Source organism: Leiobunum rupestre, chromosome 3, assembly GCF_980474605.1.
Source record: "Leiobunum rupestre chromosome 3, qqLeiRupe1.1.hap1, whole genome shotgun sequence".
In the NCBI taxonomy this organism is placed as follows: domain Eukaryota; kingdom Metazoa; phylum Arthropoda; class Arachnida; order Opiliones; family Sclerosomatidae; genus Leiobunum; species Leiobunum rupestre.
The window spans coordinates 16314695-16338749 of record NC_143386.1 but is presented as its reverse complement, the minus strand read 5'-3'; the positions used below and the strand labels follow the sequence as shown (position 1 = coordinate 16338749).

Sequence of the window (24055 nt, the reverse complement as noted above, 5' to 3'; positions counted from 1 at the left end):
AGAAATGAAGTTAAATATTAAAAATTTTACCAGTAGTTTTGATTTTGATATCACAATATCAAATTATACATTCAAAAAGCCTTTATACATATTAAAATTATGTAGCGTACTTTAGAAATGGCACTCGTGTAATTTTGACAGAAATGAACTTTCGTTGTCCAAGGATGAATTTATTGTTTTCTCAATTAGTTTCTCTATAGAGTAATGGCAGTTCTACGTCACACGACGTCACCCATGCTTTTCCCTATTCATAAAAAATTCGCGCCCACAATGGCGCCATGGCCAAAGCTACGGAGTGCTACTACTCTATATTGTGAACAATTAGATTTGATTGGTGTCAAAATATTTGGGTTTTTATCACGGATTATAATATCCTAGCATTAGAGCTGGAATTTAATTTTTTGGAACATTTTTTGTTTTAAATTTAACAGTTAGGCTTTTAAATCTGAATTAAAATGAAAGGAACAAATTATTGCCTTTTTAAGGTTAATCTTGTTCAGCTCTAACCATATCTGTCAGAGACTCCTAGATCGCTTTCCACAGGAAACCTATGAAATTTTTTCCCTTGATTTTGGTTTTCTGGACGTTGTTTATAAATCCGGAAACTGCACATGTGTAACCCAGCATTTTGGAGAACTAGAACTAAAATATTTAGTTCCACATATAGTTAATTATAGAGCAATATATAAAAAAATTTATTTTGTACTTACCAAAGATAAGCCTTGCCAGTTTATATCTTGGTAACGTAGCAGCCGCATGGGTTAAATTTATCCGTCTGGACAAATGGGGCTCCTTTCGATAGCAGGAATTTTACAGCTCCACCAATAGAAAAAACTAAAAAAATTAAAATTAATGTTGGCACATATATCCTTTAATTGACTTAATATTACCCGTGGTATGTAAACCTTATAAAGTTTCTCGGCTGAGTTGCATTTTTGATTTTCCTTCTGCTGAAAAATCTTGGCTTTCGGCTTCTTCCTTCCATTCCTTAAGATAGTTAATGAAGTCTGCTTCTAACCACTAGTTGCCTGCTGTGGGGCTGCGGGCCTCCGTATGAGGGCACGGCGGACCCATCTCCCGGCCTTTTGGGTCACACCGGGATCTGCGGTGCCAGCTGTGCCGGGTTATGCGGGTTGCTGTGTGCCTGCCGTTTCCCTTTAGGCGCTCTCTCCAAAGGGCTTGGCTCCCTGCCTCTATAGGTGGGGTGTCGGCCGGAGTTGCTAGAGCATCCGTTCTCTATCCCACTGCTGTGTGCGAAGTGGCGGGCTGGTCGTCCCATTGCTGCACCTTCTGCTGGGTTGAGCAGCTTGCGTCGAGGGTGCGACCATCAGTAGTAGGGTTCTACTACCCATGCTGGTTTTGTCACCTGTCCGGGCTTGTGGACGCTGGCGTAGGGCATTCTGATGATAGGCCTCCGGTGGTGTGGTTTCTTGATTTTACCGGTACACCGGGCTATAAATTCTGACAACATGCTTCTAACCACTGCAAAGATAAAATGCATTGAGTTTTTATTAAAAAAATACATTTTCACTTGTGTACCAAGTATCTTTAATCGGTCATCTGATTTAGATGTAAATGCATCTAAATTTGGGTTTTTTTAGTCGGGCTTGGTTGAGGTTTCTTGTGTTTAAAATATCAAAAAACTTATTGAATGTTCTTACGAATTTAACAGTTTCTGAAGCGTCCTCTCCGACTAATTGCTCGACAGCGGATGCTACTCTAACACTAAAAATTTTGGTTGCCAGTGCTACCCTCATTGCACTATACATGTATGGGCCTAGTGTAATATGATCTAATGTCAATTTAGGGCACATTCTTAACTGTGTAGTAGAGTCTTTTTTGAACATTGTTTCTATATGGGACCATAAGATATGTTTTCCCTGTTTTCTTAGCAAGCGTGTTTTATTGAAGCCAATGTTAGAAAAGCAATTTCTAACAGTTTTGATAATGTGCGGCGCATCTGGGGTGTGATTCTACTCTTATCGTTAGCTACTTAACGAAAATAATTTTTCGTTAGCTAATATAATTCAATGGAGCCAACGAAAATTTTATTTCGTTAACTTCTAACGATAAGAGTAGAATCACGCCCCTGATACGTAGAAAATATCACGAGGGTCTTTTCTTGAGGCATAAGGGTTTCTTGACTTATTACGTGAGACCCTTTTCTGTATCCATGTAGGTACTCATTCTTATAAATTTTTGATTAATGGAGGATTTATCACACAACGGATAATATTTTAAAACCACTATTTTCACAAATTTCTATGGCTTCTTGCATAATATATTACAATTCTTCAGCTTCCATTTCGTGACATGGAAAGTGAGCCAAAATAGGTTTAAAATGGGTAGTAAGTCCTCTGATGAGAGAAAAATATTTCTGATGCTCCTCAACAACACCTAGATCTATTTTGGCTTTCTTTTGAATTACTTTTTTAACAAACCCACTATTATTAGATAATACTGAGATATACGAGTATAAAGTTCTAGGTGCTGTTAGCGGAATTACTTCTCTAAAAGATTCGTAGGCTGTTGTTGATATTGTTTTTACGTAAGAACACCATTGAATTATTGCAGGGTACCATTTATTGAGTCTCTTCTGGTTTTTTTTAATAATAATAATCAACTATTATTTTCATCTGTTGTTTCATCAGTATTTTAAAAAAGTTAATCTTACTAGAGAATGGGTCTTCATAAGAAATTCCCCTAAAAATGCCTCCAAATGGCTCAGTTATCTGCTTACGCATCAATGTTTTCACTTTTCTTTCAAGTTTATTAATTCTAAATCTTAGAGATTTTTTCTCATTTCTCAGTTTATCGAAAGTATTTTGTTATTTTCTTTCTTTTTTCTCTTCCTTTGTTTCGCTTTTGATATTTTCTTCCCAATCAGAGCTCTTAGTTCTATGCATTTTGGGCATTTTCGCTGTGTATTATTACAACCAATGAGACCCAGACAATTTGACGAATGTAACGCATTAGTGTAAGGATTCATGAAGGCAGATTTTAAAGCTGTTTTAGAATAATCCACAAACGCTTCTTCGTAATTCCCAGCACATGATTTGTACGAATCCAAAAAAGTAGAAATTCAATTAGTTTTTTCAAACTAATTGAGAACTGGAAAGTTTTCAGAAAGTTGTATTTGGCAATCAGTATTAATAATTTTGCGAAATATTTTAATTTCAACGCTAAATCCAACTTCGTTAAATTTATCTGTGCTAGATGCAATTTTACCAAGACCATTTGGCTTTCGGGAGACAGCCCAAAACAAGTCTAGATTTTTTCTCAACTGATATTGCCAAAATTCAGAAAACAGTTCTTCCAATGAGGAAAATTGCACCTCAGGTTGATTTAGTAAACACATATTTGTGCCTAATGGTTCTTCGCAATTCATAGTTACAGTACTTTGTCCTATGGAAGGTTCATCAGATGCGGAATTATTTTCCATTTTCTCATCCTCATTCGAGTTATTGGGTTTATTATCAATGTTTTCAACGAGCTCATTGACTTCACGAAGAACAGTATCGCCTCTAGGATTTCCATCAGGTACCTCTCTTGGATCCTATAGTAATTTTTACAATCTAATGAACTACAGGCGTAAAATGCTTAGATATATATTTGACCATAGGATCTGGATAATTGGGGGTGGGACCCTGACTACCCACAAAATGCTCCGAGCTTTTAAAATGATGCGGTTTTATGCTTTCAACTGTAAGAAAATCTGGTCTTCCGCACGCGTTTATCCAACGTTTACATTTTTCTAGCCGTCTTTTAGGCTTGGGGAATGGAATAGAAAATATTCCTTCCATATACTCGAGAAATGAAATGTTCCGAAAATCAGACCCTAACCATGATTACAATTTTGTATTGTGGAAGCTGTGGAGGGGTAAAGGATTTCGAATGGATTTTGTTTGTCTGCAGAGTTCGTCGTAAGTGTCGTCTGCTATTTTATTTTAAAGCGGCCTACGACGTTTTCTTAGCATTGTAGGATTTTATAACCTATTTTCAAGCGTAATATTTAATCTAATTAATCTTAGAAAGGGAATGTTATTATAAATCATGTATTTTTATAATAATTGACCATATTTAAGTGATAAATTCGTTTAATTTTGGTAATATTTCGTCGCTTAAGTCAGCGCCATGTGTAAAAGGCCAAGGCCCAAAATAATATTTGCCTACTGTTATCTTGGATAAATTATTTGAGCGTTTTATTTAAATATTAGTTTGAATTAACAAATTTAGATTGTATAATTTCTTACTAAAAAGGTAACATGGCTCACCTGAATATTTTAAGAACACTTCCAGAAATTACCGACCCAACCCTTCTTTCAGTGGCTATAGACCCATTTTGGTGTTTTTGCAAACACTGTTCATATTTTAAATTAATCATGATTTTCTGTTTGCGTAAACATAAAACAAGGGAAATGCCTGTAGGTTAAATATTAGGTTACACCTATTATCCACGTATGTGTATTTTTTGGGGTTATCATTTTTGACTGCGTGTACCTCCTAAGCTCAGATTTGTATTGTATTCCTTTCTCAGGAGAGTTCTAAAGGTAAATTTTGTTTACTAGCCCGATGTTAACACCAAACCCTTCATTTGCATGGAAGCAGCCTTAGTGAGCAGTTTTAAAGAGGGTCTTTTTAAATAATTTTTTCATTGACATTTCTGTCAAATATATGTAAATGCATTTATAGGTACTTGGCAGCAGGACATCATGCAACGTCACCTATGCTTTTTGCTATAGATATAAATTTTCACTCAAAATGATGGCCATCGCCAAACTTACTTAGTTAAATAACTAAATTCATATTAACACGTTAATAGGAATTTGATTCTTAATATACGTAATATTGGTTTCAAATTTTGCAAATGTGATAGAGACCGCTATTATTTGTTGAACTCTACCTGACAAGGTTTATGATTGAAAATCGTTAATAGATTTTCAATCCTATTTATACACACATAAACATATAGTAGGAATATCCAATAAAGCTTATTTTATTATTATTACTATTATTACTAATATTATTATTATTACTATACAAACATACACGCATCTATGCGGCTTAAAGGTTTGAGCATGTTGGTATGCATCGGCTGGAGACGCATGACTTCTTCAAACAGATTCTTACCTTTGTGTCGAAAATAGGAAAAGCCGCATTCACACCTACCCTCTGAAAAGATGCGAGCGCTCCCGCAATGTTTGGATGCTGTTGCGCGTCCCAATGTTTCAGATCGCTTCGGCTGAACCACTTCTTCAACCAGTTTGGCAGCGATTCATGACATCATGTTTTTTAATCTTTAAGAAAATCAACAATCGTGGATTTTTTGCGCCTAATAAAATATTAATATTTTACAAGAAAATTATCTTCCAGCTTTTGGCATAATTAAATTAAAAAAAATTTTCTTTGTGCATTCGTCTTTAATTAGATGGTTTTAAAACGTGACAGAACTGCATGAGCATACGTACTCCTAATTACATGGCTATACTACACATGCCCAATTTTCTTCAAAACTCACTGGAAATTAACGTGTGAACAAACAGATTTCCAAACTCTATTAACCGCAGATAAATCAAAACGAGGGTATGTGTGAACGTGGCTAATGTGAATATATGTTCATACGTATATACACTTATTCATGTAAACATACACATTTATACATACACGTGTGTGTATGTTTGTATGTATATACATAAATATATACATGTGTAATAAACTCCTTTCAAATACTGAAACTACAGAGAGATTACACGTCTTATATTTATTTTTGAGGGAAGACGCCAATATAATGATTTAATAATACTTTTATTTGTTCATACCTCCACCTTAGCTCACTGTTCTTCGGTTCCGGCAACGGGCACGTCTAGCTACACTTACAAGGAGACATCCCGAAGTGTAACCCACCGATTTTGTTCAAACTCGGGGGATTGGTAGACCTTCATGTAACTTGAAAAATCCTAAAGGGAATATATTCAATGGGCAACCGTTTTGCCATGGCAACGAAAAATGTTTTTGACAACAACAAATTTAAATTTTCCCATTGAAAATAACATGGGATTTTGACCTCAAATTGATCAAAAGTTGATCAGTTTTGATGTTTTTTTTATCAATTTATATCTATTTTTTCTATTTTAACCAATTTCAAAATTTCGAAAATACTGGGGAGTATGGGAAAAATTGGTGGACGGTTTGGACGCACAGCTTTCCCCCCCAAAAGGGGGAAAATTCAAATTTCACAAACCTTTGAAAGCTTATAGCTCTGCTACCGCTCATCCTAGTTACTTGTGTAATAGTGCATTCGAAAGCGTGACTCAAGCCCAATAACTAATGTCTAGTACAGGTATAGGCTATCTCGCTTAGTTCCGAAGATATAGCTCAGCGACTATTGGAAAAACCTCAATATGTTCAATGAGAAAAATATGCTTTGAAAATCAATTTTATTTTATTATACAACATTTACACATTACGCTTATTTTTAAGCGTTATTCTTCGTCATCAGAGTCGATAATCACCATGTGCTCTATCATATTGGCACAATCTTCAAGAATACATGCTGAAGAATAGCGAATGTTATTTACCATACACTTGCATGTAGGCAACTTGCATTCTTTCTTACATTTACAAGCCATTAGTTCCAAAACTGAATTAGGCGCAGACTGTGCTTTCATCCAATTTACTTTTATTTCGTTGTCATCAATTATCTGGCCATCTGGACTAGGTATAGCTGGTTGTTTTTCCAAACTTCTTCGCCAAATAGCCGCTTGATAGTTTGCGCGCCTCGAATGTCGGTAAAGTGCATCCTTGCTCGGAGGTAGCTGACTAGAATCTACTTGACCTCTCTTCAGCCTAAAAAGGTCATAGTGAAGATTGTTTACTGAACTTGATTTTGAGGTGGTTAATTGCGTACATTTTGCAAGTAAACTCTAAGTTTATCGAAAAGATGGTCTTCTATAGTCCAAGATTTCCCTAATTCTGACATCGCTTTCTGCACGGCGCCATCTATCACTTTAAACTAGACATTTTCCAAAGGCCACTGAAAGCGCTGGTCGTATCACAAACGGTGAAAGCATGCATTCCTAGTAAAGCCTCACACGCTTCTTTCCAAGGGATTCTGCGACACGTTTAACTGGTAAGGTCGAAATTATAACGTTTTTAAATCGGCTTTGTCATGGCATATCATACACACAATTGGAAGAAATCAATACGGCTCTTTGTCTTGAAAAAATTGAGGCCTGTGACGAATCGGATCTACTATTACTTAAGACGTTTTACCCAAATGTTCCGACAACTTTAGCCTACGACATAGATGAAACTCTTAGCGGCTTGGGCACGTCTCACCGAGATAATGGAATAATTGTTCAGCATAAAGTTTATATCGTTGAACTACCTGATCAACGCTTGATGAGGTCTCGAGATAACCGAAGAAGCAATGGTTGTGATACGACCAGCGCTTTCAGTGGCCTTTGGAAAATGTCTAGTTAAAAGTGATAGATGGCGCCATGAAACCAACCACTCGCTTGGCTCACGGACTAGTGACCTAGCCCTTACCAAAAAATAAGTGGTCTTGTAACTTTTTAAGTTGGTTTTAAGTTCGTATTTGGAACAAATGCCAACTAAATACCAACTAAAAACCTACTTAAAAACCACTTTACACCAACTTAAAACCAACTAAAAGCTTTCTTAATAAAGACCACTTAAAACCAACTTAAAACTTACTTAAAAAGACCTCTTAATAAAGACCACTTAAAGCCAACTTATAACCTACTTAAAAATTATAAGTAATTATCTGACCACTAAAAACCAACTTAAAACCAACTTCAAAAAATGAGTATTTTCCAGCCAACTTAAAAACAACTTAAAAACAACTTATTACCTCTTTAAATAGTTTATTAAAATATGCTGGCAACTTGAACCTACTTAAAACCAACTTAAATGTGAAAACCTACTAAATACCAACTAAAAACCAACTTAAATGTGAAAACCAACTAAATACCAACTAAAAACCAACTTATTTTTTGGTAAGGGAGGTCCTGGTGTTGATAACATAAAAAAATTGAATGTATTACTTTTTAAGAAACTACTAGGTTATAGATATGGACCAGTGTGTGTAAACTGATTAGACCCCTGATGACAGATCAATCGTGTATCTGAAACTAGTCGGGTTCATTTTAATTAATTAATTTATCTTGTGCACTTTTAAATATATAATTGTTGGCCTTTTTTATCTCGTATTATTTGCACTAGTCGCTACTTTTAATTTATGCTATAGAATATTTCAATTTTGAAATGCAAAAGTAATTAATAATCTCGTTACCTTTGTTTTTATCAGAAACAAAGTTTTTAAAGAACTGTGCAAAACTGAGTAAAATTTGTCACGCCAGAGCCAACATTTAAGCCCGGGTCCTCCAACTGATAAACCCATACATTACCAATAGAAAAAACCGGGCAACATTACTGTATGAGAACTAGACTGTACTCATCCAACACGGCTATATAGTTTCATGGTGAATATTCTAAGCTTTTTCCACTCCCCCCCAGGTGGTTAATTATAGATTTGTTCTAATTCATTTGTGAGAAAATGGCACTGCAATGGATTTTCCCGTCATTTAACATTGGCTTAAGAAGCTTGTCTACATGTACATCTAGATAGCTGTAAAAAGTGGTTTAAGTTATATTTCATTGTCTAAGCTAACCAGTAAGAAGATTCAAATACTTTGCATTTATATCGTTATTATGAATGAGGTCGTTGAAGGTTCCATACGAATCTCTTTCTTTTTTCATAACTGAAAATGTATATTGTCATAAAATTACTCTAAATATTTATAATACTCTTATGTAAAGTTTATTATTATTTTCATAGTTCATTTTACATTTTGTTTTTTCTTTGTTAACCACATATATAACTTTGCATGTGAAATAAAATTTGTCTCAGTCATGTAGGAAATTGAGTTTTAAATTTTTTTGTGAACTTGAATTCATTTGCTTATATTATGGATATTTTTCCAAGAAATATCTAGTGGGACAACCTGTGATAAAAAAATTGAGTTAACAATATTAGTTTAAAGTAATTAATTAGATTTGTTTTACTTTCTGTAAATGGAAAGAGCAAAATATCAGTTTATAGGTAGGGTGGCAGAGTGGTTAGGAGCTGGGTTTGATCCCAACTTATGGCACTGGGTGAAAACTGGGAACTACTCCTGCGTTGAGTTCGCAAGTTCTCTCCCCACTGGTTAAAGAGGTTTTCCCCCGAGTTCTTCGTTTTGCCTTCCCATACACACTTGTCAAGGTTAACGGTAATAGTTAGTGTAGGGAGCTGTTGGCTCGCGTGGCATGAAGGGCTTGCCACCACCCTCCTACGCGTCGTAACCCGGCCACCTGTTTAAAGGCATTATAAGTCGCTAGATGACTTGGGCCTAAGGTGGTGCCTTGGGTATTAGACTGAGTATTATTCTTAAGAGGATCAAGCCGGGTTTTTTCTCAGCTTGTGGCACTGCTTTAAAAATTCAAGATCACTCTTGTGTTGATTTTGCAAGTTCTCATGTGGCATAAAGGGCTTGCCACTACCCTTATAAACAATTTAAACCAGCCCACTGAAATAATGGCAACACTATTGTCGATGACTTAGCTGAGCTAATAATTATTATTACTTTTGATTGAATTGAACATGAAAAAAACTTGCAGAATAGAAGCATTGAAATAACTTCGAAGTGTATTATTTTCATTCTTTCATTATTATGACAAATGTTTTGGTTTTTTCTAACAACTAGGTCCCACTGTCAGTAAAGTTCACTTTATCACTTTGGTGAAGAATACACTGAATTATTAGTGCAAAAGCCACCGAGAGCACTCCCGGGCCCCAATAAAGCTATTGCTATTAAAGATAGTGTTCGTACAGGGTTGGGCTATCCACGGAAAAACAAAATTGGGGTTGTTGATTCTACATGTAGCTTCGACTAACAAATAAGAATTAAAGATTGACCTAGGCTTTACAGGTCTAAAATTTCAAGGTAACTCAGACACTTTACACCAAGGCTTTTGATTTAAGTATTTATTTTTATAAACTTCCAATAAAACTAAATTCCATGTTCTCTCTCGTTTTCATTATCGTAAAAGAGTCAAGTAAAATAATGGTTTTTTGGAAATCCAACAATGGCAATCTAGTGAACACTATTTGCTAGTCAGTGTGAAGAGGACATTTTTAATTTAGTACACTCCATTACCTAATTTTTTCTAAATGCCATTATAATAGGCGTTTAGTTTTAAAATAAATCTGCTATCAAACTGAAATTATGAAATTAGAAGTATTGCAGATCCTGCTAACAATTGTGTAGTCGTAAAAGTTTAGCATGAGTTTTGCACTTTTAAAAGCCCCAATTATTTTTACAAATAATTGATTACATGTACTACTTTGTAGCCAGATATTTTTCTAAGTAACAATGAACTTTAATCATTATGCGAATTAATTTATGATCCAGGTTGTGACCCTTTTCATTGCAATGTAACATTTCCAGAATAAGCCTATAGCTATTTTCTTGGAAATTGTACATAGTCAATAACATATTATAAAAATTTACCAGTATGATTTTTCCAGTGAAGTCTGTCAACAAGGAACCTTGTGTTGTTAAAAAGTTGTGGCTCTGTTCAGGCAATGTTTGAAGAGCACAAGCATTATTATACATAAACAATGCAGTTTGGAAATATATAAAATCTATTTAGTACAGATAGCCAACCATGCAACATGGCTGTATGCATACAATTATAATATAAAACTATAATAGCTATATAAAGTCACAAAATGATTGCAAGCCAAAACTATTTTTCTTCTAATTTTTTATTGGAAAAATGCAGTGGTAGCCTGTGCAGGTACATATTTGAAGCTTATAACATTTGTAGTAAATAAAGGGTTACCACAAAATTTTCAGATTCAATTTACGCAAGTAAATTCAAAGTACCAGCCTTTTTTAAATCGTGTTGTCAAAATTGATTAATGAAATTAAAAACGACTTCCCTGAAGATGTCATGCTAGGCACGACGAAACTAGTCGGACTTTCATTGTAAATATCATAAATATTTTATTAAATATGCAAATATAACGAAGTCGTTTTTAATTTCATTAATCATCAACTACGCATATTGAACTTGCAAACCTCCTAAGCCTGTTGTCAAAATTGTAAAGGTTATATTTAGATTCACAACATAACATATATCTTAAGTAAATAGAACTTTACATCGTATGTTTTGTTGTATAACATAGTTGCTTCCATACTATTAAATAACATTGCAAAAGAAACCCATAAAAACCCCTTTCCCTGATCTAACCTTAATGATTAGTGGTAAATTTTTTACACTCATATCAATTCTATGTAGCTAATAAGACTTAAAACCAGAAATATATAATATACCTCTTAGAGAGAAGTATTAATCTCCTTATACTGCTAATGTTATTCTTTTTAAACATGTATCTTCGCAGAGGCTTACTGATTTTATTAAAAATATGGCTTATAAATAAATATTCCTAATTAAGAGTAAATTTTTGCGTTTTAAATCATTAGCCAGCAAAGGTACATGTTTCATTTATACTTCAGATGGATACTTCCCTTGTAAGACATACTAATTTTTATCTTGGTAAATATTTTGAGAAGATAATTGTAACTGAGGTTTTAATGTAGCTAGTAATTGATGCACATGTTGAAAGACGCTGAATCAGATAAAAGGGTCCACCAGCCCCATATTAGGATGAACAAGTGGCCCCTCAAAAATATTTGTTGCTTTTAATTTGATAACTCCCCAACTTATGGAAAATTGCTACTAACAAATGATTCTATAATCCTTTACCATGTTCACAATAGAGAGTAAACACTCCTGGTAGTAGAACTGGGTGGCTGTTGAAAGATTTCCTACAAGCCGAACTTGCTCGTTTTTTAGTCAGATTTATTTTTGCCAGATAATTTCATCCCCCTGTGTCGAAAAAGGGTTCAAACATCTTTTTGCTTTTCCCTTCGCTGTCGCTCTATTGATAGCGACGGTCCCCTCGTAATTCGGACTTCGCGGTTCTCAAGGGCATTGTAACTGCTGACAATTTTGACAGCGCTAACAATGCCGGACTTAATCCTTCCACATGGAGAGGTCGGGAGAGCGAGCTGACCCGTCGCTATCAATGGTAGGGTTTCAAACCCTAAATTTCGAAATGACGGGGAGTCGAACAACAAAAAACGGGAGGTTGCGCGGCGTAAAAACTCCTAAAGAGGGGAGACACGTGCGAGGGGGCGATTTTTTTTCTCATTCACGTCACTGAAAACGGTCCCCGAGATCTTACCATAGGGAATACGGCCGGATAACCATTCCAAGTTCGAGGTATGAATTCCTGGTGAAACCTGTAGTGTACCCTACATACAATAAAGATAAAAAATGTATTATCTTTGGTAAGATAACAAAGGGCCCACTTTGGCAAAACCAAATTTTACTTTATGAAAGAAACAAAACAATTAAATTATCTTATGAAGAACTGGTAATACCTTAGATGAAAACAAATAAGCACTCTTTCCATTACAAAAGTAGACCGATAAATTTGGTTTCAAACAATTAAAATTTTCGATCATTTTTGAATTTTCAAGCGAAGGTGTCAAGAATATTTTTCTCAGGCATACAGTTCAGGTAATTATTGTACACCTAATTCAAAAAAAGGTTTAATTTACGTACTAGCAGAAGTATATAATATATTTCTTACGAGAGAAGTACCTATATACCTAAGCAGTTATTCATTGGAAACATTAATAATGTGTGATGTTTTATGTATCAAAAAAGGGTCTCTTTTACTAAATATTAGAATATAAGCAAAGACCTAAGACTTACTAAGTTAAAAAAAAGTAAATATTGGGTAAATTTTTAATAAAAAAGGTTCTGTCATCCCAATTAAATACTATATGTTTCATAAAAAAAATTAATAGCACTCTGATAAAACTGACGTAATAAGTTTTTAGTAATTGTGTTAAGGTTGCTCCTGGTATAAAGGGTGTCATATTTCTAGAGTTTAATGCTGAATATTGCCACAACAGTATTCCTATTTTCATTTCTTTGTCTATATATTTGGGTAGAGAGAGTGTAACCTAAACTTTCAGAAATTAAAAACAATTTTAGAGTTACGTTAGAAACCAGTAATGTTTCTATGGCAGTATAGTGTTAAACATTTCGTCAATTTTCAAACGTTGCGCCCATTGGAAGAGAGACTTGAAGCAAAAAATTGCCTCGCCGACAATGTTGAAAATCCTTAGTATATTTTCCGTGTACAAAATGGCTTAATATATTTTCTGTGTACAAAATGGCTTATGCAGAATGGTCCCATATTCAAAATGGCTAGTCCTCCATCATCAAACTTATTTGAATATCCACATTCACAAGTCAATACAAGTACTTCTTGAGGAAAAAAGTTAATATTAGAATAAATCAATATGTATATAGTAAGGTATGAGGAAGCTATGAAACAGTATAATTCAGATTAAAATGTAAACATAATAAAGAGTTTAAACCAGCATCGAGTGATTTTCATTAATTTTTGGCACAGTATTTTTAAATACTTTAAATGGTAGAAATATGTACTGTTATTTCATCCCCTTTCATCAAGGTGTCTGAAGATGGGTCTGGATCGAACTATGAGGAGTCAAATGAAGGGTGAAAATGTCCAAAAATAAGAGATACCTTCCAATTGACCCGAAACCAGGCCCTATGGACTACTCTCAAGCTTTCACATCTGTTATTTTGTAATTAAGTACAAATGTTTCAAAAAAATTTAATAAAAATATTTTCCAAATTAGTAAGGTTATTCCTATAGACAGAATGGGAGGTTTACAAGATAGTCTTGCTCTAGTTTGCACATTGGGAAAGTGTTATTACAACCACTCCCAAAAGTAGTGGTTTCCTGTCCAAAATAAATACTTTCCCTACACAAAAACTTCACTAAATCATTAATTGTTTTCCAAATTAATCAGTTTAATTTCCAAATGATTATAACTCGAGGACAGTTCAGCATTTTTATTTGCTAGAAATTTCTGTGTCCTAGTTCTGATCAAATTTGTGCTTAGTTATGCAACTTTAGATCGTCCATAAGTATGTATATATATACAGTAAGTTTCAATATATTTATTATTTTTAAAGCTCCACAAAACGAGAAAGCAGGGTCTGCGCATGGGCAAAAGCATGGTTGGTTTTCAAAAGAGGTACAATTACGCAAAAGAAATAAGAAGTTCACAACGATTAAATATAAATAAATTATGCAATCTCATTGTATTAAAAGAAGACTTTCACAAAAACATTTTCATGTGTTTTACACAATTGTTTCTTACTTTATGCTACTTACTCGAACTTTGGGTGAGGTCCAAACCACAATCAAAAATTGCAGACGGTTTGGGGACGGAAATACCAATACTCCATCTTTTGAAGTTAAATCTTTACAGTAAAAGTTTTTCCCTTCCATGTATATTTGCTTATGATTATGACTATGGAATTCTTTTCACAAATATAGGTTTATGTGTGTATTTTATAGGTTATTGAATAGCTAACTCTACGACTTCAGCAAGATTCACACATATATCATTGTCAAACTGCATTTGATTTTACAGAAGAAACATGAATGTTTGCCATGATGACAAACTAAACATGTTAATCTATTGTTTTTTAGAATTACTACTGAATACTTCTTATTTGGTGCTGTAATGCATACACCAAATGTTGCAAAACTACTGAGACAATAAATGGTTCAACGGTTTCTTCATAAATATCTAGTCATGCAAAATAAATAAGAAAGAACTATGAACATAAAAAACCATAGCCAATGAACTAAAGGGTTCCAACATCTCAATAATTTGGTATTAAATATTGCACAAAAATACATAATTACACAGGGCAAAGCAAAATGTTAAAACTTGTCTGGTTGAGGTGATATTTTGTCTCTCATATAGGATGATGGACAATACATATAATAATATAAATAGGAGTGAGGTCATGTATCAGCTTAATTTACTGTTAAGCTGCAAAAATTTTTAATCCCACTTTACGCATCTATTTTGTTTAAGATATACCAGAATGCTAGGTTACTCTAAAATTGACATTTTTAAGAGCTTGGATTTATCAAAAACAAAGTTGTTTTGTTTCTTTCATTGGATTAATTTATTTAGATAGAAACTGAATTCAGACTATAGTAATTAGTACTTCATTCTTTGGCTAGATCAAATATTTTACTTGCATGTCTTATCAAAACATTGGTTGAGCTCAACAAAGTTTTAAAAGATTTATCTTAATTTTTTTCATGTTATAATTGGCTGAATTGATATGAAAGTTAGGAAAATAACAAAATCATTTAAACACAGACTATTTAAATCTTAGTCATAGTCAAAAATAATAAGAATTAATACCAGCGGATCATTCAACTAGGGTGAAGATATGGTAAAATATTATAAGTTATCTATATATCTCACTAACTACAATTATTTCTGGTAGCAATACATCATAGTAGCACTGCTATTAAAATTGAAAACTGAAGTTCAATTGTAGATTCAGCTAAAATTAATGCTAGTCTTTTTGCACTGTTGAACATTATTGAGTGTTATTAGTCATAAATAATGCGTTGTGGAAGACCAATAACATAAACTACACTAATTCTCTGAATACAGTCACTACTTTTGAAGAACACTATGTTCTTATATCAACAGGCTACATGAAAAATAGACTAACTTTAAGCCATGAAACTAATGTTACAACTAATAGCGAATTTGGCCAAATACCGAATATTCGGGACTGGTATCGCGGATTTTTCGTTTCATGGTTCACACGACTCCTGCGAGACTCTTTTCCAATTCGAACCAGTGGTGTAGTCCTAAAATAAAAAGAACCGGGGCGCTACCTATATACGGCCAACTTCGATTTCGCGCGTAACCGAAGTTGGCTGTACCGGCTGCTATAATAGTAGGTCCAACTTCGATTTTTAGTGTGATCGAAGTTGGCCGTACCTAGGTAGCAATTTGAAATTGTTAATAGTATTTTTCTGCGGGCAAAATGTATCATACATTCACACACCCTCTATTCGAGAAAAATGATTTACGAAATACAAGCAAAATATTACTGAATATTCGTTGCAACACTAATTGAAAATAAATGAGACCACTGTTGTGTTGTGAATCAGTATTTTAATAAATATTCACAACGGAATTTGTTTTGAAATCGTTCAAATGGTTCTGTAGCTATTAATTATCATGTATTTTTATTAAAATATACTCTTGCTGTTTCACAACCAGAGTTGCCACATGTCAGGGAATTTAAAAATGGGTCTAATTGAGAATTTGTAAAAGGTCAGGGAGAAGTCAGGAGATTCAATTTTATTTGGACACTGAATTTAATTTTACTCTAGATCTATGACAAATTATGTGATTATTATTTAGTTCCTTGAATGTTTTGCTAATTTTTTTAACGTTGCAATAACCTTTATACTGAAATAAGTTTATTTAAATTTACCAACTTCTGATAAAAGTAAAATATAAAGTTAAATCTAGTCTAATTTTGCCCTTAAAAAGTCAGGGAAAATCTCTTAAAATCTATGCCGAAAAAAACCGATGCGATTTTTCTGATGTCCATCGTGATGTTAGTGTCAATTGTACGGAATTTTGGTCTCCCACGATTTCACCTGTGAACTGTACATTCTTTTTTAAAATCAATGCCATCAAATGATAGCGACAAAATTTTAGTTATCGTATTTGCTTTAAAAAAAAAGATGCCATCGATGAGCATTACGAAGTATTGACATCTACATTTCCAACGTGCTTTCCAACTGCGTGCTCAGAGAAAACAACAAAAACGACTCCTCTAGTCTATGCGTCATCGATGGGCATGGTGATGTCGAAATCGGAAACGTGAAAAGTCATACAGTAGATTTTTTTCCCCGATGCACATTTGTCTTTTTTTAAGAGCCCTTATAATATCAGGGAAAAGTCTGGGAATTTGAATCTGGAAGTATTGTGGCAACCCTGACTAGTAAAAGTTGTCTCTTTTTTTCAGTATTACGTTGAAAAAAATTAGATTCTTATTTTGGTTTTCTTGAAATATTTAGTTTTTCTGAAAATTACTTAAAGAGCATCAACATAGAAGGGCCAATAACAAAATAAAAAGATTAATGCGTACAAAATATCTGCTAAAGTTATTTCTATAATAGAAGTAATATTTTAATAGAAGCACAACAGTGGAGCTTAGTTACCAAATTTAATATTCAAAAGTGAGGATAGAAAATATTTGGCATTTTATATAATTTCTGAACTGGTTGAATAATAATAATAATTTCCTAGATTGTGGAATTTCACGGCCTTTAGTTTTAGTCTTTCTATCTGATCAACTGTTAGAATGATATATAAGTTCATAAAAAAATTGTAACATAAATAAACGGCTTCATTTTAAGTTTTTATTACACAATTTGAAAACTATTTGGTAAACAAGAATGAACACAAATTGCTGTGGTACGATTAGAAATTCAATATATCTTCTAACATTATTCGACCCTTTAAACATTCAATTTGGTATTTGACTTTTCTAATGTCTATAAAAAATTTTATTAGACAATAAAGACTTGTTTTCTGAAAAAATAATGAAAATTAAACAATAGGAAAAACAGATTAAAATTAAATCCGAGAAAACCAATTTCTTAAAGAATTAAACTGAAATTGTTACAGAACTATTTTAACAATTAATCTCTGTGTAATTTATGAATACTTAACTTCTTTTGGTATTGTAAAAAAAGCAAATGGAATAAATTATAAAAAACAATATTAAAACTATTTAGTTATACACTTCATGTTGTTGAGATCTTCAATTGTCACCTAAATTGTTTAAATCAATTTCAAGTAATGTAATGCACGGTATTAAGAAAAGATTTTTGAATAATGAAAATGGAAAAGAACCAGTGCAACTATCCTTAGTTGCTATATCCTCGACTAGAAATTTAACAAAAGTATTTTTGCAAAATGCATCACGAATGTCCACAATCCAAGCGTGAACATAAAATAAACACTCACTCGCTCAATAACTTTAACAGTGCATCAAAAAACAGTGAAAACCACCAATATGTTTCGAAAGCTTATTACATCAAAGTTGGTTTTCGAAATAAGGTATTTATTTCTGATTATTGGTAATTAATTTCCTTATACGTAAAACAATTATAAATTTATTAAAGGTATAATTTTTATTCTGATGTCATATTAATGTTCACCATAAGAGTTAAAATGATTTTGGAAAATCCCAAAGTTAGGATTAAGGTCTTGAGAAATTTTTCTCTTACAATTTTCTCTCTGGTTTCCCTCTGAAACATTATCTCTCAGCTCGCTCTAGTAGCAACCAATATAAAAACCTGCCCGCAAATGACATCAATAACAGGCACCCAAGAAATTAAGTGAAGCCTACCCTTCCATTTAAAAACTTCAATTTGCTAGTGAATATTTATTTTTCAAGTAAAATCATCATTACCATTATTATTATCATTATATATTTATATACCTTATGCAAAAATCTAATAGATCAAAAACATTCTGACTCTTTAACGCGAAGCAAACTATTAGTAAAATGAAACAGAACAGTGATACAAAACTTTACTGCATAATATGCCATATGAGAGTTATTTCTCCAGTTTGATTTTTATATTTGCCTGATTAAAGTTTCCTCCAAGTTCATTTCAAATATCTTGTTTGGTTGTTGTATTTATTGAATATATAACGCATCATATCAATATAAATCCTTTGTTCATAAGGTGGATGACTTAATTGTGTATCAAAGTGAACTAACACGTTTAAAACCAATATAGTCTTGCTCCGCTCAGCATAATGTCTTTCTGCTCTTTGATTTTGAGCCAAATCTAACTGAATCCAGGTAGATGAGGCTCAAATTATTTTTACACTAATAGTAATTACTAATTTTAAATAATGAATAGTAATCTATGCGATTTTAAAAGTATTATTCAATGGCGCAAATATTGCCCTTTCAAATTCTGGAAAACGAGTTTAGTATACATTTGGATTACACTAACCTTGATGCTACCTTGATCATCATTCTAAGTTGGTTTTATTTTACTATTCTTTTCATACGAAAAAAAACCGTGTTCATTCAATTGGTTTCCAAAATCATCTGGGGTAGGGTATTTCTAGTATTTACCTGCTTATGTCAGGATAAGATTGAATTAATCAGAAGCACATCTACAGTTATAGATAGCAAATTCAAAGGTAGTTTTAATTAAAATTTGTCATTTTCATAATATAAAAATATATTTAATTTTTACAGTAAACGAACACATTGAATGTATTCATTTTGTACCACAAACATCAGCCCCTTTTCTATTATGAGGGTCCAAACGGAACAAGCCTTTCTGCATTTCACATAATTTTGAAACTTGCATGCATTTTTTTAATTACTTACCTATTTTGATTTCGCTTACCAATGTTGAGCAAAGGCTGCCCCTATATGTTCAATATATGGTTTTTTGTGTTTCAAATTGTCTTTGTTTATAATTGACTAGGCATAAAGGAATATTAAATATTCAAAATGGAATTGTGAGCTTCCAAAATAGTGTGTCTAGTGATGTTCGGGCATTCTTATTTAACTAAAAAATATGAAATCATTACAATCTTTTATTATCAGGTTTCATTCCTTATATATTAAACGGTAGAAGGGCAAATGACTGGGCATAGTAAAATGTTTGGAGAGCAAATTTGTTTGCTTTTTACACCATTCAGCTCGCAAATCATATTATGGATAGTCTCCCCATAATTATAACATGTGGTATGATGACTTAACAAATAATTTACGGCTGATAATAGTGATGTCTTGGCTCAGCTTATGAAGACAACCAACATTAAAAAAGAGACAAATACCCTAAAGCTTTTTTTGGAATTTAAGTGTTCACATCCATAAAGAGTATAAACTCTCACGGCGTCAGTAACAAAACTCAATTAAGTGCTCCATAAGTTTATAATACGTTTTTTTAGTTTTGTGATACATTGAAGAATACTACAAAACTTCTATGATTTTTGTGCGATAAACTTCCGGTTAATAAGTTTTCAATAGGCAAGGCTTAGTAATAACTTTATTTTACCAAGTCCGAAAGGGAGTAGGCCTAACCATAGGCCAAATAATGATAAATCTAGAACATTACTTTAAGTAACTTTATTCGAAAAACCCGTCCAATAGCGCTAACACCCGATCGCAGACCTACGTCATTTTGGTAGTAAATTTTTTAAGGGACAGTTTAAAAAAATAATTCACGTGGTCGTCGTTGTAAATATCCGGTATTTATCATTACTTGGCCAAATAGAAAATATGGTAAACAAAATCAAATCTAGAATCTATTACTTTGGTAGAAGACTGCTTACCTACCAATATTTGACTATAGGGTAATTACTTCTGAAATCATCAGACTTTGCTGCATGATAGTAACAGATTTTAACAAAACTTTTTATGTGCGTTCATCTACCTCTACAATGAAGATTTCCGAAGTTTACCGGAAGTATTTCAAAAAATTTATGATTTTCTGAAATTTGAGATTTTTGGCTTAATTTTGGTGTATGTTATTGACATTAATTTTAATATCGCGTTCCCTAAAGGTTGGGAAAACATAAAAAAGGGTATCCTAAGGTAAAACTGTACGCTGAAACAGACTTTGAAATCTATTTCATTGTATCTGCTATAAATTGTGATATACGAGCCAAAACGCGGGGTGAAACTTAATATTTTACTCACTAGGCGGCACACCTCCAACATCAAAAAGCCTTTTTTCAGTGCATCATCTTATACACAGAAACGCTCTTGTAAAATATCGTTTTGGTCTAAGCATTATTTCTATATAAAAATTATATTAAATTTTTCTAATTTTTGACCAATTATTTATTGCAATTTTAAAATATAAAAAAAACCACTAATGGCTATACTAAACAATTTCCATGCAATTTATTCCATTTTCAAGAACCGTGCTTTGGTCTTATTCAAACATTCGTTCGCAAAGTAGTAATGTGGGACTTTTAACTACACAAAGAATTTCAAATTCCGAAATCCAGTGTTCATCTTTTCTATTTGGCCAGTTGTAAGAGCTCAATATTCCGTGCGGGTCCAAAATTGTGGCAACGTATTGGTCAGGCAAGAAGTCGGACCGTGGATGCAACGTTTCATCGCAGATGATTCTTCACCCGAGAGTCTGTTTAATATTATCACAATGTAAATCTATGTAGATTTACATCGTGATAATATTAAAAAACAGACTCGAAAAGACTAAAACCGAACAAGGAACACGCAGTCACCAATCTTTTATCACAATTACGCATTTTTGAAAGTTTAAATCTGCGATGAAACGTTGCATCCACGGTCCGACTTCTTGCCTGGCCAAGTTATATTTCCGAGTAGTTAGAGAAACAAATGAAGAATGCAGAGAATCACTTATTAGTTTACTCACCCGCACGGAATATTGAGCTCTTACAACTGGCCAAATAGAAAAGATGAACACTGGATTTCGGAATTTGAAATTCTTTGTGTAGTTAAAAGTCCCACATCACCAAGGTGAAGACATTACTACTTTGCGAACGAATGTTTGAAAAAGACCAAAGCACGGTTCTTAAAAATGGAATAAATTGCATTGAAATTGTTTAGCATAACCATTAGTGGTTTTTTTATATTACTTCAAAAAAATTGCAATAAATAATTGGTCAAAATAAGAAAAATTTAATATTATTTTTATATAGAAATAATGCTAAGACCAAAACGATATTTTACAAGAACGTTTCTGTGTATAAGATGATGCAATGAATACAGGCTTCTTGATATTGGAGGTGTGCCGCCTAGTGAGTAAAATATTAAGTGTCACCCCACGTTTTGGCTCGTATATCAAAATATATAGCAGATATAATTAAATAGATTTCAAATTCGGTTTCAGCGTACAGTTTTACCTTAGGATACCCTTTTTTATGTTTTCCCAACCTTTAGCGAACGCGATATTAAAATTAATGTCAATAACATACACCAAAATTAAGCCAAAAAACTCCAATTTCAGAAAATCATAACTTATAAATTTTTTGAAATATTTCCGGTAAACTTCGGAAATCTTCATTGTAGAGGTAGATGAACGCACCAAAAAAGTTTTGTTAAAATCTGTTACTATCATGCAGCAAAGTCTGATGATTTCAGAAATAATTACCCTATAGTCAAATATTGGTAGGTAAGCAGTCTTGTACCAAAGTAATAGAATATTTGTTGTAGTGAAGTAAACAGATTCTAGATTTGATTTTGTTTACCATATTTTCTATTTGAGGTTAACTACTTTTCACTACAAAGACGATAGATCCCTTAGTACAAAGTAACTCTAATTTAATGCTGTAAAAATTACTACTAATTGGATTTATAGGCTTCTGGTTTTATTCCGTATGGTAACTTTATAAGTGGTCTAGCTTAGAAACATTTTTGTGCCACTTCTAAACAAAACGGTGAGTTACTTACATTTTAGTTTTATTAGCCACCATACAATTTTAACAATTAATAATTTTTATGAATAAATGTCAAGTCTGACCGGGTTGATTCCTTTAGTGAATGAGTCGGGCCTGGGATTTTCTTAGGTATAGTAAAATCATAATGCGGAATTATTCAAAGTTAACAGAAAAATGGGGATACGTGGATACGTTAGGCCATGGGCCAAGTAATGATAAATACCGGATATTTACTACGACGACCCCGTGAATAATTTTTTTAAACTGTCCCTTAAAAATTTACTCCCAAAATGACGTAGGTCTGCGATCGGGTGTTAGCGCTATTGGAGCGGTTTTTCGAATAAAGTTACTAAAAGTAATGTTCTAGATTTATCATTATTTGGCCAATGGTTAGGCCTACTCACTTTCGGACTTCGGTAAAATAAAGTTATTACTAAGCCTTGCCTATTGAAAACTTATTAACCGGAAGTTTATCGCACAAAAATCATAGCTTTAAATCTTCAAGATAATTTTAACCCTAAACTATTCCTCTCTTATATTTCCTTTGGATTATTTCCACGCATTAAAACAATATGTTAAAGACAGACCGGATTAGTAAGTACCTCAGCTACTGTCAGTCTGCCACTCGTTAAATAAAAAATAATTGTCTGCTTTACTGGACCATGGCCCGACTGGACTATTGGAAAGAAAAAGAAAAAAAAAACCAAAGACTATATAACGCTTTGATTTGGTAGCAATGATGCTAGGGATAAACAAATTAAATAATTTAAGTGTTTGAAAATGTAATTTATCTGAAGCTAGTCTAAAGTATTTGACCACAATTAAACTGCTAAAAATAATTAATTTGCATTTTTGAAGCCATATATAGGAAAAATCGAAACGTGAAAGTCTTATTATTTTCACTATTTCCCTTTACCGCTCTCAGAGCGCTACGAACCCTCTGAACTACACTATTTATAAAAAGGAAAATTAGTGGATAACAAAGAGTGGACCTCAGAGCGCTCTGAGATAATAAAAAGGAATTACCCATTTTTAAGAAAAGGTATTTAATTAAAGAAAACCGACGGGCGCTTACTTAAAAAGTAGTTAAATATTAATTAAATAATCTAATCTTAAATTTAAGGCATTCAAACTAAATTTTAATTGTCTCCTTGGCGTTTTCTTAAAACTAATCTTTCAGAGCGCCAAATTAGACTTATAATCATTAAATATCCGCATATATTATTTATTATGAAATACTTGGTATGATAGCATTATAATATCATAAAATTACAATATAAAACTATAAAAAAAATAAAAATTAATAGTTATTAAATTTATTTTGTTTCAAAATAATTGAAATTTATTTAATTTTGATAAAAATTTAAGTTTTGATAAAAAATTTGGAATTCAGTCACTAATTTTGAGAAATAAACAATATTTATATTAATTACTCTAATTAAGTAACCTGACATTAAAAGCCTACTTTTTGTGTATACTCGCAGCGTTTAACAGCATTGTTAGGTGATAGCATCATCAAAACATATTTGGACAATCGTTTTCCAAGATTTTCAAGTCGTACACAT

At 32.9% G+C, this 24055-nt stretch overlaps 1 protein-coding gene across 7 annotated transcripts; it reads right to left on the bottom strand.

The window, feature by feature from the left end:
- Nucleotides 1–6427: 6427 nt before the first annotated feature.
- Nucleotides 6428–23167, bottom strand: LOC149949686 (uncharacterized). 7 transcript variants are annotated; one of them, XM_090167871.1, is made up of 3 exons: nucleotides 19460–20413; nucleotides 12317–12386; nucleotides 6429–6846 (listed from the first exon to the last, which is right to left on the bottom strand). In XM_090167871.1, exons 2-3 carry the CDS (start codon nucleotides 12340–12342, stop codon nucleotides 6483–6485), a joined length of 390 nt encoding a protein of 129 aa, XP_090023997.1. In that variant the 5' UTR covers nucleotides 12343–12386; nucleotides 19460–20413; the 3' UTR covers nucleotides 6429–6482. The 7 variants fall into 7 exon arrangements, 4 of the variants coding, with proteins under 4 accessions (XP_090023997.1, XP_090023996.1, XP_090023999.1 ...); XM_090167873.1 differs by lacking the exon at nucleotides 19460–20413 and having other exon boundaries at nucleotides 6431–6553; nucleotides 6617–6846; nucleotides 12317–12703; XR_016479828.1 differs by lacking the exons at nucleotides 12317–12386; nucleotides 19460–20413 and adding an exon at nucleotides 23093–23167 and having other exon boundaries at nucleotides 6428–6846.
- Nucleotides 23168–24055: the final 888 nt, after the last annotated feature.

Excerpts from the sequence above, each read along its gene's own strand:
- LOC149949686 (XM_090167871.1), bottom strand. The coding sequence starts at position 12,342 with ATGGTTATCCGGCCGTATTCCCTATG. Across the intron at positions 6,847-12,316 it reads ATCCGGCCGTATTCCCTATG|GCTGAAGAGAGGTCAAGTAG; the intron begins GTAAGATCTCGG and ends TGACCTTTTTAG.